The 14825-nt window shown below is 42.8% G+C and overlaps 1 protein-coding gene across 14 annotated transcripts in view; it reads right to left on the bottom strand.

Annotated features, from left to right (window-relative positions):
- The window catches only part of LOC133659919 (ATP-dependent translocase ABCB1-like), a 99415-nt gene that overhangs the window by 42009 nt on the left and 42581 nt on the right, over positions 1-14825 (bottom strand). For 10 of the 14 annotated variants that reach the window (XR_009827743.1, XM_062062788.1, XM_062062785.1 and 7 more), the window contains 4 exons: positions 12176-12288; positions 3810-3933; positions 3616-3684; positions 3417-3498 (listed from right to left, as the gene is read on the bottom strand). Coding sequence is in view for 13 of the 14 variants with exons in the window: in XM_062062788.1 (XP_061918772.1) it covers positions 3417-3498; positions 3616-3684; positions 3810-3832 (174 nt within the window). In the remaining variant the exon portion in view is untranslated. Of the gene's footprint in view, positions 1-3416; positions 3499-3615; positions 3753-3809; positions 3934-8350; positions 8433-12175; positions 12289-14825 lie in introns of those variants that run through there. The other 4 variants (XM_062062792.1, XM_062062790.1, XM_062062794.1 and 1 more) reach the window with 4 other exon arrangements.

The following is a 14825-nucleotide window of genomic DNA, read 5'->3' as shown; positions in this document are numbered from 1 at the left end:
ACACATTACATGTTATCACTGGTGTTGTTTTTGTGAGTTATCGACTCTTGTCGATAAGTATAATTGTCGGCGACAAATTTTATTATAGACATTTGTCAACAATGTCAACTAATTGTTGCAGCCGTGGTACAGACGGAGCGTTATATAATGTTGAGTTTGTTGCTCTAAAACCAAGACTAGCAAAAACAAAAGTATGGTCTTGAGTGTCATGTGTCGATGTAACAATACAAGAAGGGTTATCGTTTTAACGAACTGTTAACGACCAGTGCTAATTGCGAGAATTTCACAACATAAAAGGCACAGCACAGCTCCATCTCAAAAAGAGAGGTAAAACAAAAGTAGTGAACAGATGGAAAAAATGATAAATAAATACCATGAAAACGTCGGACAAGCAGAAATGTACAGAGCCATGTTTGTTCACGGAGGAAGTCACTGCTTGCGCTATGGCACAAACAATAACACACCTTTCCGTTTACGTTATATGGTGCACAAAGTAAAGCATTACGATTCAAGGTGTGTTGCATGAAAATGCACATCATACTCTAATAATTTTTTCCCGGTCCATGTACATAGTAACATTGTTACTGGTGCTAAATATAGTAACTTTTTGACTATTTGTGTTTCACACTTAAAATTAAAATTTTTGGCCCACGGCCCATTGGCAGATTTTCACTTTGGCCCTTGGAAGCAAAACGTTTAGGCACTCTGAGCTGCCACCTTATCGTGGTAGAGGAGTTTGCGTGTCCCAATGATCCTAGGAGCTATGTTGTCTGGGGGCTTCTATGCCCCCTGGTAGGGTCTCCCAAGACAAACAGGTCCTAGGTGAGGGATCAGACAAAGAGCAGCTCGAAGACCTTTATAAAAAACACAAAACGAGGACTCAGATTTCCTTTGCCTGGACGCTGGTCACCAGGGGCCCCCTCTGGAGCAAGGCCCGGAGGTGGGGCCTGTCCCCATAGGGCCCGGCCGGGCACAGCCCGAAGAGGCAACGTGGGTCCCCCCCTCCAATGGGCTCACCACTCATGGGAGGGGCCATAGGGGAGGGGCCATAGAGGTCGGGAGCAAGTGAGCAGGGCGGCAGCCGAAGGCAGGGCACTTGGCGGTCCGATCTTCGGCTACATAAGCTAGCTCTTGGGACGTGGAACGTCACCTTGCTGGGGGGGAAGGAGCCTGAGCTAGTGCGCGAGGTGGAGAAGTTCCGGCTAGATATAGTCGGACTCACTTCGACGCACAGCAAGGGCTCTGGAACCAGTTCTCTCGAGAGGGGATGGACTCTCTTTCACTCTGGCGTTGCACGCAGTGAGAGGTGACGGGCTGGGATGGCAATTCTTGTTGCCCCCCGGCTCAAAGCCTGCACGCCCCCTCGGGTAATATACGTCTGTTTGTGGAAGCCATGGAAAACGACTTCCGGACGGCTTTGAAGTGATTCTGGACAACCATCCGCCACCTCAGGAAGGGGAAGCAGTGCACTGTCAACACCGTGTATGGTGAGGATGGTGTGCTGCTGACCTCGACTGCAAATGTTGTGGATCGGTGAAGGGAATACTTCGAAGACCTCCTCAATCCCCCCAACACATGTTTCTGTGAGGAAGCAGTGCCTGGGGAATCTGTGGTGGGCTCTCCTATTTCTGGGGATGAGGTTGCTGAGGTAGTTAAAAAGCTCCTGGGTGGCAAGGCCCCTGGGGTGGATGAGATCCGCCCGGAGTTCCTTAAGGCTCTGGATGCTGTCTTGGTTGACAAGACTCTGCAACATTGCGTGGACATCGGGGCGGTACCGCTGGATTGGCAGACCGGGGTGGTGGTTCCTCTCTTTAAGAAGGGGAACCGGAGGGTGTGTTCCAACTATCTTGGGATCACACTCCTCAGCGTTCCCAGTAAGGTCTATTCAGGTGTACTGGAGAGGAGGCTACGCCGGATAGTCGAACCTCGGATTCAGGGGTATCAGTGTGGTTTTCATCCTGGTCGTGGAACTGTGGACCAGCTCTATACTCTCGGCAGGGTCCTTGAGGGTGCATGGGGGTTTGCCCAACCAGTCTACATGTGCTTTGTGGTCTTGGAGAAGGCAATCGACCGTGTCCCTCGGGAGGTCCCGTGGGGAGTGCTCAGAGAGAATGGGGTATCGGACTGTCAAGTGGAGGAGTTCAAATACCTCGGAGTCTTGTTCACGAGTGAGGGAAGAGTGGATCGTGAGATCGACAGGTGGATCGGTGCGGTGTCTTCAGTAATGCGGACGCTGTATCGATCCGTTGTGGTGAAGAAGGAGCTGAGCCGGAAGGCAAAGCTCTCAATTTACCGGTTGATCTACGTTCCCAACCTCAACTATGGTCATGAGCCTTTTTGTTATGACCAAAAGAACAAGATCACGGGTACAAGCGGCCGAAATGAGTTTCCTCCGCCGGGTGGCGGGGCTCTCCCTTAGAGATAGGGTGAGAAGCTCTGTCATCCGGGAGGAGCTCAAATTAAAGCCGCTGCTCCTCCACATCGAGAGGAGCCAGATGAGGTTGTTCGGGCATCTGGTCAGGATGCCACCCTAACGCCTCCCTAGGGAAGTGTTCAGGGCACGTCCGACTGGTAGGAGGACACGGGGAAGACCCAGGACACGTTGGGAAGACTATGTCTGCCGGCTGGCCTGGGAACGCCTCGGGATTCCCCGGGAGGAGCTGGATGAAGTGGCTGGGGAGAGGGAAGTCTGGGCTTCCCTGCTTAGGCTGCTTTCCCCGTGACCCGACCTCGGATAAGCGGAAGAAAATGGATGGATGGATGGATGAATAGTTTGTCTGTGTTAGCGCTTATAATAACAATATCACTAATACAAAATGTATCTAATGATTTTTAATGCTTTTTATTGACCCATGTAATTTATTGAGCAATTACATGGAAAAAAGCTGCCTCAGAAGTTTTTTAGATACTTGAGGCTAAAAAAAAAGTCCTGTTGCGGAACTTAAATTGATGTAGTACTCCATAAGATAATAATACATTGTTATTCTTTACCCCAGACATCCTTTATTGCCTCCAATAGACCTAAACAAATTCCAAAATCATTTGCAATCTGAGCAGTGAAGCATGCACAATACCACAAGCAAGCATTTTTTTCAGACGCATTCTTTTCAGAATGATACAGGCATTTGGGTGTTAAGAGTCAGGATTTCAGTATTTGGAAAGTGACTATTCGAAATTGGCATTCGGAAGAAGGTGTACACATGGCTCACAAGTTGTTTTCAATATTTCGATAAATACAGGAATACTGTGTGCATGTTAACTAAAAAGTAAAATCACTATATATATATATATATATATATATATATATATATATATATATATATATATATATATATATATATATATATATATATATATATATATATATATATATATATATATGATATGATATGAAGGAACGCAGACAAATAACTCACCACTTCAATAGAGCCAACTTTGGGGACTGTTGGTGGTTGGTCTTTTGTCTTTTTACCTTTGTCAGCCTCATTTTTGAGATCCCTGGGAAAATATAAAATCATGAGTGCAAACCATTTATTTTTCTATTTCCTCTGTTTGATTTTGGTGCAATGTAATTTGCCCACTAATCCAGTTTTTCCAACAGTTACAAAATATTACCTTAAACAAATATATTGTTGGCAGTCTGTTGCATCATTTCGAAACTTGTCTGTTTCAGCCATACCTACTCTTATTATGGGAAGATGCAAGTTGAAATATTTGTATGTTTCACAGCAAGACAAAGTTAGTAGTTCTGTCTGAAAAATAATCCACATTAAAGGAGTCTCAGTTGACCAAATAGAGCAGAACCATACCTGAGTCCCTCTGTCCTTTGCATCTGATGTTCAGGCTCCAGTGTGTGACAGAGTTGGCTCGCTCACAAATGGAACACACCTTTACTCCTCCCCCAACTTTCCATATGGCTTCATTGGAACACTTCTGTTGACGCGGACAAATTAAAGCAGTAAAGTCATTGTTGGTGTCCTACAGTGCAGTGCAGAATTTGGTGACTTGCTCAAGGTTCATTCGGGGTCTAAGGGCATCTAATTCTACAGGATGAAATGTGCATGTGTTCAGACGTTTGGAGAAGTAGGGACACATAATATGTGGGTTTGGAACAGCGGATGTTTTTGTGAGTTTGTGAAGACTTTTGAGGCACTTGTGATTAAGGGCTAAATAAATAAAATGTAATTGATTGTTATTCTTAGAGGATATCCTCAGGCCATGATTTTAAAATAAGTCATTAGTGCATGTGCCTCACAATACGAAGGTCCTGAGTTCAATCCCGGGATCGGGATCTTTCTGTGTGGAGTTTGCATGTTCTCCCTGTGACTGCGTGGGTTCCCTCCGGGTACTCCGGCTTCCTCCCACCTCCAAAGACATGCACCTGGGCATAGATTGATTGGCAACACTAAATTGGCCCTAGTGTGTGAAAGTAAGTGTGAATGTTGTCTGTCTATCTGTGTTGGCCCTGCGATGAGGTGGCGACTTGTCCAGGGTGTACCCCGCCTTCCGCCCGAATGCAGCTGTGATAGGCTCCAGCACCCTCCGCGACCCCGAAAGGGACAAGCGGTAGAAAATGGATGGATGAATATAATTGAGTAATGTGATTAATTTTTATCCAAGTGAAGCTTGGATAAAAATTGTCCTGCCCTTTGATCCTTTTTGGTTACAGGGTGGTACGGCAAGATAAAGTAACTCTTGCATTTAAGTTAGTATTTAAAAGATGTACTTTTGCACTGTATGGAAATCAGATGTTGTGAAAAGTTGGTTCTAGAAATGGACCATTTTGCTGTAACTAAAATAGTTCACTTCATCAGGCAGCAGTAAACCGCAATTGCACTTTTGACGAAATGAAGTGAAAACGTGTTAATAGTAGAATGAGTAAAGTTAGTGGTCAATTGTATGGAATATGTACTTCACTGTGCAATCTACTAATAAAAGTTTCAATCAATCAATCAAAGTATGCTAAATAACAATGTGAGTGCAGTAAGAAGAGGGCCTATCTTCTCAAAACGGTAAGACAGGTAGTAGATTGGTTTGATTGATTGATTGAGACTTTTATTAGTAGGTTGCACAGTGAAGTACATATTCCGTACAATTGACCACTAAATGGTAACACCCGAATAAGTTATTCAACTTGTTTAAGTCGGGGTCCACTTAAATTGATTCATGATACAGATATATACTATCAGATATATACTATCATCATAATACAGTCATCACACAAGATAATCATCAGGGTATATAAATTGAATTATTTACATTATTTACAATCCGGGGTGTGGGATGTGGAGGGGGGGTTAGGTTTGGTTGTTGTCATCACTTCGGTCATCAACAATTGAGAACAGAGAAATGGACATTGAAACAGTGTAGGTATGACTTGGTAGGATATGTACAGCAAGTAGTGGACAGAGAGAGAGAGAGAGAGAGAGAGAGAGAGAGAGAGAGAGAGAGAGAGAGAGAGAGAGAGAGAGAGAGAGAGAGATCAGAAGGCATAAGAAAAAGTATCTACATTTGATTATTAACAATCCGGGGAGGGTGTTAGTTTAGGGCTGAAGTTGCCTGGAGGTGTACTTTTATTGCGGTTTTGAAGGAGGATAGAGATGCCCTTTCTTTTACACCTGTTGGGAGCGCATTCCATATTGATGTGGCATAGAAAGAGAATGAGTTAAGACCTTTGTTAGATCGGAATCTGGGTTTAACGTGGTTAGTGGAGCTCCCCCTGGTGTTGTGGTTATGGCGGTCATTTACGTTAAGGAAGTAGTTTGACATGTACTTCGGTATCAGGGAGGTGTAGCGGATTTTATAGACTAGGCTCAGTGCAAGTTGTTTTACTCTGTCCTCCACCCTGAGCCAGCCCACTTTAAAGTGGGTAGGAGTGAGGTGTGATCTGGGGTGGAGGTCTAGAAGTAATCTGACTATCTTGTTCTGGGATGTTTGGAGTTTAGATTTGAGGGTTTTGGAGGTGCTAGGGTACCAGGAGGTGCATGCGTAATCGAAAAAGAGTTGAACGAGAGTTCCCGCTAGAATCCTCATGGTGCTTTTGTTGACCAGAGAGGAGATTCTATAGAGAAATCTTGTTCGTTGGTTGACCTTTTTGATTACCTTGGTTGCCATTTTATCACAGAAAAAATTTGCCTCTAGGTGACCTCATCTTTCCTGGTGATAACAATGTCACCCACTTTTATAGTGAAGTCTTTGACTTTCTTAAGGTTGATGTGGGACCCAAACAGGATGGATTCCGTTTTACCCAAGTGTATGGATAGCTTGTTGTCAGTGAGCCAGGTGCAAGTTCTACAAAGTTCAGCACTGAGGATTTTCTCCACCTGTGACTCGTCCTTGCCGGATACCAGCAGGGCAGAGTCATCCGCAAACAAGAACAATTCACAGTCGCATGCCGATGACAAGTCGTTTATGTATATTAGGAACAGTAAAGGCCCTAATATACTGCCTTGGGGGACTCCACAGCTTACTGAGAGAGAGAGGGGGGGGGGGGGTGAGGGGGACATGATGCCGTTCACCTCTACCACCTGTTCCCTCCAAGTAAGATTGCATCCAGCTCGATGAGGTTTTGTCGAATCCGATTGCTCTGAGCTTATCCAACAGTAAGCGTGGTCAACGGTGTCAAAGGCCTTCTGAAGGTCCAGCATGACCATGCCGCAGTATTTGCCCGCGTCCACCTCATGTTTGATGTGGTCGGTCAGATAGAGAAGGCATGTGTCAGTAGAGTGGTTAGTTCTGAAGCCGGATTGGAATTTGTACATGAGTTTATTGGTGGCAAAGTAACTATCGACTTGTTCATAAACTATTTTTTCCATTACTTTCGAAATGGAACTGAGAATAGAAACAGGTCGGTAGTTGCCAGGTTCCAATTTGCTTCCTTTTTTAAAGAGGGGAGTTACTCTTGCTATCTTAAAATCTTTTGGTACTTGGCCTTGTGAAATTGAGAGGTTTATTATGTGCGTGATGATTGGGGCAATGATGGAGGCAGAGTCCCTGAGAAATCTGGAGGGGATATTGTCAAGGCTGGTGGCCTTGTTTGGGTGGAGCGCACTCAATTTATTAAGCACCTCATCAGCTGAGACCATTTCTAATTGGAAATCGTTGTTGGATACTCCTAGCTTTCTGTAGAAGGCTTAATGTGTTCTACACCAAAGCGACCAGAGTGGTGGGACAGCTTGTTGACAAGAGTTGCGGCTATGTTGGTGAAAAAGGTGTTAAGTCTGCTTGCTACCTCCATTTTGTCTGTAATGAGGGAGTCACCCTCTTTGATGCTGATGTTGGTGAGTCTGGTTTTAAGTTTTTGGCTGCAACCGGGAAGCTGGTTGTTGAGGATTTTCCAGAGCTCACGTGGCCTATTTGTGTTTTCCTCTATTTTGTCGTTAATATAATTTTTTTTTAAGGATTTAGTCAGGTTGGTTGTCTTATTTCTTAATTTATTGCATGGCTTTTTGAGAGTTGAAAGGAGTGATTTGAGGTTATTATTGGGTTGTTTATCTACTTCTGTTTTAAACTTTTGGTATTCTGAGTATTTTCTGTCTCTGTCTTTTATGGCAGCTAACAGGTCCGGATTCATCCATGGTTCAGAGCGGGCTTTGATCCTGACTGTTCTCACGGGAGCCATGTCATTTAGTATCTTTAGGAACGCTGTTTTGAAGCGATCCCAAGCAACATCGACCAGGTTGCTCGTGAGCACAGGGGACCAGTCCCACTCATCTAATTTTAAATTGAGATTATCACTGGAGTATTTTTTAAGGGATCTGGATTGGGCTGTTATGTGGCCATTGGCTTTAGCTATTTTGCGGGTGCAGAAGGTTAGATAGTGGTCGATAAGACCACAGATCATGACCCCACTATTTTTTATTTTAGGCCGCTCTGAAGTGAGAATGAGATCTATGGTTGATTGGGTGCAATCACACACCCTTGTAGGTAATGTTATTATTTGAGAAAGACCGTGTAGATTACAAAACTTGCTGTAGGATCTGAAGACAGGCGCATCTCTGCGTTGAATATCTGTGTTCAGATCTCCAGTTATAATTTTCTCCACGTTGTCTGCCCCAGCCAAGCACTCCTCCAGAGCCCCATAGAAATCACTCTGATTAGGGGGTCTGTAAACAGTCCCTATCAGTACCGGCTTAACGTTTTTAAATTTGATTTCCGCCCACACAGATTCAAGGTCATTGTGGTTAGGATCAGTGCGAGTTATGTATTTTATATCCTGGTGAATATACATACAAACGCCCCCGCCATGTTTATTCCTGTCCTTTCTGATAACCAAAAGGTTTTCTATTTCTATCTCTGAGTCAGAAACACTTTGATCAAATTTGGTTTCAGAAAAACACAGGATTTTTACCTTCTTGTTGAGGAAAATTTCTCTGATTTGGTCGAGTTTGGTTCCAGAGAGGCTGTTCACATTAAGGTGGATGATGTGTAGTCCACTGGAACCAAAAAGAGCATCAGAGTCCGCTGTGTAGTGGTACTGTCCAGAAAAGTTGATGGTTGTTATTTAAGTTGAAGTTGGAGAGAAGTTCAGTTCGTTGTTTGGCTGGAGCTGCTTAGGGGAGCAGGAGGGAGAGAAGGGAGAGAGAGGCATATTGATCTTCATCCAGGTGAAGGGGGAGGGGCGGAGTTGGAGAGGGGGGGGCCAGGTAGGGGGTTGGGGGTGGGGGTAGGGGTGGATTTCATGTTCGCGGGCTTTGGTCCGTTTGAGAACAAAGACCGTGGTAGTATGAAAGAGCCCCTAAATCCTGTGTATGCCGCGGGTCCAGACGCCGCGTCCTCGACCGTCAGGGACCGGGGAGAGGCCGCATGGACCCCCCGCCACACCGTCTCCACTGCAGACCCGGGGTGTCGATGTCGACAGTCGCCTCGTTGACCGCCGCCGCGCCGCTCGCCGCCGCGCCGCCGCGCCGCCGGAGTGTCTATGTCTACAGTCACCGCGCCGCTCGCCGCCGGGCTGCTGCCTTCACCGATGTCTGGGTCGTCCTCTACCGCCGCCCCGAGCCGCCGACCGTGTCGATGAACGGGGCGAAGTCCTCCGTCGAGCCGCCGATCACTGGAGCACAGGTGAGCTTGAGTTGAGATGAGCAGATAGGAGGTACCACAGCTAAGTTAGCTTCGATGGCGTCGTTAGCAGTAGCATTGCTAGGCTTTGCCAGGCGGGACAACATTAACCGTGTGGTTACAGGTCCAGGGTTAAGTTCAGTGTCTCCTGAGAGTAGAAGTAATAATAATATAGTTGATCTTCAGTCTATCCTTCCAGTCAGGGGCATGTTTCTTCTGTTTCGATCTGCAGTCAAGCACGAGGCTAGCACGTTAGCTCCGAAGCTAAAGTGCTTCGCCGATGTGTTGTCGATGAGATAAAAATCTCTGTGAATGTCCATTTCGCGTTCCTGACTCTCATTTTCAAGAGGGTAAAGTATCCGAGGAGGTTTAAAATATAAATCCGTGATCCACAGTAGAAAAAGGAGGAAGTGTGGGATCATCCGAATAGTTGATTGTGTTTCCTAGCCGGAGCGAAAGAAGATGCGACCGCTCATCTCGGCGACCCCTGCGGTAGCTGCGTGAAAGTCGAACATTGTAAAGTATAGTATAGTCATGGTAACATTTGTTGTGTTAAAACCAAGCCAGGTTCAAAACATTATTGAGAGGAAAAAAGGAGATCAAAAAATGAAAATAACTAAGAGGGGGAAATGTAAAGACAGCATGGGGTACTGAGAAAAAATGTGTAATGACTTTAACCAGCACTTTCAGGACTGGACTCAGAAAAACAACAGGCGAAAAAGGGCCCAATCATTTATATGAGACATAGAGCTCATGGTCTTGGAGCAGCTGCCAAGCCGGGTGCTTTGGTGTTGGTTTGGGAAATCTGGAAAAACGGGTTTGATCTCCGACCAGTGTAAGACAACATTGTTACTATAATTTTCCAAAAATTATAGTGAAGGAATGTTATAGGGAAGGCTAATAAAGGCACATGGGGATCCTTTCATTTGGGGGACATGAGTTTTAAAATGCCTGAAGAAATTTGATTGAACAAGAGGTTATAAAAAGCTTACTGATAGTCCGTCAAAGACAGGGGTTTTACAGTGCAGGCCTAAATCCCAACATGGGGACCGGGGTTAAAGTTAAGAAAAAGACGCATACAAAAAGGGGAACAAATTAATGCCTGCGCTAGATATTGTGAGGGTATTAAAATAGGATACTAATAAAATAAGAGCCTACAGAACATTTAAATAATCAAACAAATACGTTACTAAACAAGTAACTATGAATACATTGTAAAAGTATAAGATGATAAAATATTTAAAGTTGGGAATAAGAGAGTATGGAGAATATGGAGTTTTGGAATGTAAGCCTGCTGTATACATGTGTGTGTCTGTTTGCGTGCATGCGTGTGTGTGTGTGTGTGTGTGTGCATGTGGGCTGCATGGGAGGAGTGCAAAGCTCTAGGGAAAAAAAAGAAGACCAGTGACTGTTTGTTGTGTTGTTTGGTGATTAAAAAGTTTGACTGAGGACTTGGAATTTGTTTCACATTTTCTGTACACTACTACTCTTTTGTTGCTGGGAATGTGGAAAAATGCATGGATAGTATGTTGTTTGAATGCTCAATCTTATTAAGATGTGTGATATAATATGTTGCATATACAGTAATTACATTTCTATAGCATCACTGACATATATAGAAGTCTATAAAAGAGATAAATCATAAGAGACAGAAGCGACGCAAAAACTTCCAATGCGCCCAGCTGACACCCACGGACCTCAGAGGCCCCAAAATGAAAAATTTTCCTGACCTGGAAAAATATTTTTTGTGCATAAGGCAGTTAAGGCCCAAATGTAGTATATCTCCTGATGAGACCTGCTAGATATTAAGTACTAAGCAAACATACAGTATACATACAGTACTTAAGGCGAAGATGAACCATACAGGATACAAATAATCACAGCTGTCTGTGTGTCTGTTCGTCTTGTCAAAGTCCTCCTATCCTGTAGAGGCCTAAGGCACGTGTGTGTTGTAGAGGGTCGTATTGGTCAACATGTCAGTTGGTGGCTGTTGTGTTCTTGAACTTGAGAGTGCATTAGTACTCCAAACCATGTTAATCACAATATACAATTGTAAAACTGAATATATAGTGGAAGTGTTGCCAAGTGCGCAGGAACAAGTATATAAAAGGGTTAAAACTGAAATTATTGTGTTGAAATTGTCTTTCTGGTTTTGACCGCTGAGGTCAAGAAGGTCAAATTCTAAGAACTTTGATGTAAAGCATTCTATATATCTCTATTGTGTATTGTATTGATGGTGTGTTTGGCTATTAGAGTTTGATTTACCTTTAGTTAGCTGTCAGCGTTTTGTTTATTCCTATGTTCGTCTCCTGTTGTGTGTGAATTAAATAGACTACAACATAACAATGTTACATTTAAGACATATGAATTCTAGGTGTGATCATAACATCATTAGAAAAGCAAGACTTCCCATTTGTGGTTCACCATGCATTCAGTTACTAACTATAATTAATGACAGGAACACAATGAATAAAGGCAGATACATGTTAATTCCAATAGTTATCAGTTAGCTTTGATAAACAACATTTTGATAAGATAGTGCTAGTGGTAAAACGTAAGAAAATAAAGGCACACTTTTATTTTGAAGATGATCATGCATGAACAGGAAGTCACTGAAGTAAGCTTAAGTATGTCTAGACATAATTCTGCAGTTTTGTTAATTAAAGGTCTATGGACCACAGCGTTTAAGAGACACAGACGCATTATTCATTACAATTAGTACATTTAAACAATGTATTAGGCGAGCAGTACTATTTCTTATTTGGAGCAGCGACACGCGTGTGGACACACACAGTAACACTACAGTTTGCTTTAAATATTTTGAAGTAAGGATTAAAATAGAAAAAAAGGAGTTGGAGGAATGACTCGTCTTTTGTTGTCAAAGCAAAGTTTGATTTTAGAGAGGAAATAGAGGGGAATAATGGAATGTTCCCTATGGGGTTTAAAAATCATTGTTTAGTTAGTTATAATTTTAGTTATACTAAAAGCCTTTCACATAGAGGAAAGCATGTAGGTGGCATGTCAGTGTGCTAGTTGGAGACATATGCTTTTAGATGTCAATAATAATAAATACATGAGGACAATTTTTTTTGGGGGGGAATTGGTTCAACTTTACCTGCGATGAGGTGGCGACTTGTCCAGGGTGTATACTGCCTTCCGCCCGAATGCAGCTGAGATAGGCTCCAGCACCCCCCGCGACCCCAAAAGGATGGATGGTTCAACTTTTATCTGTGAATTAATGTCTTGATTTTAAAAATCATATACAGGAGGCCTAACAACAATAGTAGGAACATATCGTCTAACAAGACAGCAGTGATAACAGAAATTACATCTTTATTTACAGCTGTATATAGACACACCAAATGCTCTCAAGTATTTCATTTAGGCTTATCTGTTAATGGAATAAGTAAAGTGTTAATTAGTACAGAAGGTGTGATTTACAAATAGAATGATTTTGCTTTGCACTGTTTAAAACTATAGGACTGAATAAAAAAAATAAATTTCCAGGTCAAATATTCCCATCATTACAGAGGGGACATTTGCCTTCAAAAAAAGCAGGATAAAGATTTTTCTCTTGCTGTGTGTGCACACAGGAAGCATGTTTTACAACCTATTACCCTTACCCAAGGAACGTAGAGAGGAGACTGGGACTCAAGTTTTTGTAACGTGTGGCTAGAAGGTCAGCGGCATCTCGCAGCTAATTAAAAAAAAAAAAAAAACTAGTAAAGAATGATGGGAAAAAAATAAAGAAAAGTAAATTTAGAGCAATTGGGAAAAAGAGCATTAATGCTTCCCGAAATCAGGGATGTGAGCACACTGAGGAAAAAAAGAGGAACATTTTTCCAAAGTAACGCGTTACTGTAACGCCGTTAGTTTCGGCGGTAACTAGTAATCTAACGCGTTATTTTTTATATTTAGTAACTCAGTTACCGTTACTACATGATGCGTTACTGCGTTATTTTACGTTATTTTTTATGTAGTATCGGTTAGAAACAGAAAATCTGAGTGTGTTTTATTGGAGCGCTGCAGTGTCGTCCTTCTGATTCTTCTTGTGTCACAAGCCAGAGAAGAGAGACGCGCGCTCTGTGTGTGTCTGGGTGTGGGGAAGGCGGGGGGGGGGGGGGGGGGGCTTGTCTGATCATGGCGGAGCTGCAGTGGAGTTTGTTAACATTTAGATATTCTCTTTGTCGAGCACAAAGAAAATAACATTTTAGTTAAATGTAAATTGTGTCTTGGATCAAAGATCCCATCTACTGCCCAAAACAGCAATTCAAATCTGCTGAAACAGCTACAAAAGCAACATGCTTCGACGAAGCTAGTAAAGAGAGACACAGACTCCGATGCCACTTCACCTCCACCACCACCACTTAAGGATTAACTCTGCCTCTGCTCATCATTCAGCACTGAAGGTACACACTCTGTCAATTCTCTTATATACTCTTTCATTCTAGACTTCTAGAGTGTTTGATTATCACATCACTCTAAATGTATAGACTATAAAGTTCAAAAACAAAGAGCGATGCTAGTGGGCCAGGCCAATCTTTGCTTTTCTCTAAACTAAAACTGGGGAAATGTGTGAGTGTTCTGGGCTTCAGACATGATTTTGTTTCAGAATTCCTTGAGAAAAAAACGCCTGGTTAGGCTTTGTGTATATAGTGTGTGCCTTCCTTGCTTTACAGCTATGTTGTTAGTATGCTGTTTGTTACTTATGTATGTTATGTTGCAGCTATGTAAAATAGTTTTGTCAATTTGTTCTAGCCTGAAATAAATTGGCCCTTTGAAACATATCTTTGTCTTTGTGTGTTGTATGTAGACCACATTGCTTAGCAGAGTTCAGTGATGCAAATGCATGTCAAGTTGATCAACAGATTGTATTATTCTCCAATGCAATAACAGTACTGAAATGAAGGCTAAAAGGGCATTAATGGGAGCTTTAAAAGAAAAAGAAGAAAAAAAGAAATAACTAAATAGTTACTTTTCACAGTAACGGATTACTTTTTGGTGTAAGTAACTGAGTTAGTAACTGAGTTACTTTTGAAATAAAGTAACTAGTAACTGTAACTAGTTCCTTATTTTTATTTAGGAGGGACGGCGTAGCGAAGTTGGTAGAGTGGCTGTGTCAGCAATCGGAGTGTTGCTGGTTACTGGGGTTCAATCCCCACCTTCTACCTTCCTAGTCACGTCCGTTGTGTCCTTGGGCAAGACACTTCACACTTTGCCTCTGATGGCTGCTGGTTAGCGCCTTGCATGGCAGCTCCCGCCATCAGTGTGTGAATGTGTGTGTGAATGGGTAAATGTGGAAATACTGTCAAAGCGCTTTGAGTACCTTGAAGGTAGAAAAGCGCTATACAAGTATAACCCATTTATCATTATTTATTTATTTTCAGTAACTAACCCAACACTGGTGAAGAATAAGAAACACAAAATCTGCAAAATAGTGTATTTTCTAACAGTGTATACTGTATATCTTTTCGTTATCTTAAAAAAAGTTGGTCACAAGATTTTATCGAGTGTGTGTATAAGTATTTGAAAGCACATTCAATAATACGGCGATAATAATGATAACCATGATATGAAATTTGTATATAGTTCCATTCATAGATACAGGGCCGGCCCGTGGCATAGGCCGTATGCTAAGGGCGCCGCCCATCAGGGGGCGCCACGCCAGTGCCACAAATGTTGGAGAAAAAAAAAAAGAAAAAAAGTTGGTACTATTATTTCTAAATACAAAAAATAATCCCACGTTAATTAAAATGCAATGTAAA

This window comes from Entelurus aequoreus, linkage group LG11, assembly GCF_033978785.1.
Source record: "Entelurus aequoreus isolate RoL-2023_Sb linkage group LG11, RoL_Eaeq_v1.1, whole genome shotgun sequence".
NCBI lineage: Eukaryota > Metazoa > Chordata > Actinopteri > Syngnathiformes > Syngnathidae > Entelurus > Entelurus aequoreus.
Note: the sequence above shows the minus strand (reverse complement) of the source record. Positions and strands in the feature narration are given on the sequence as shown.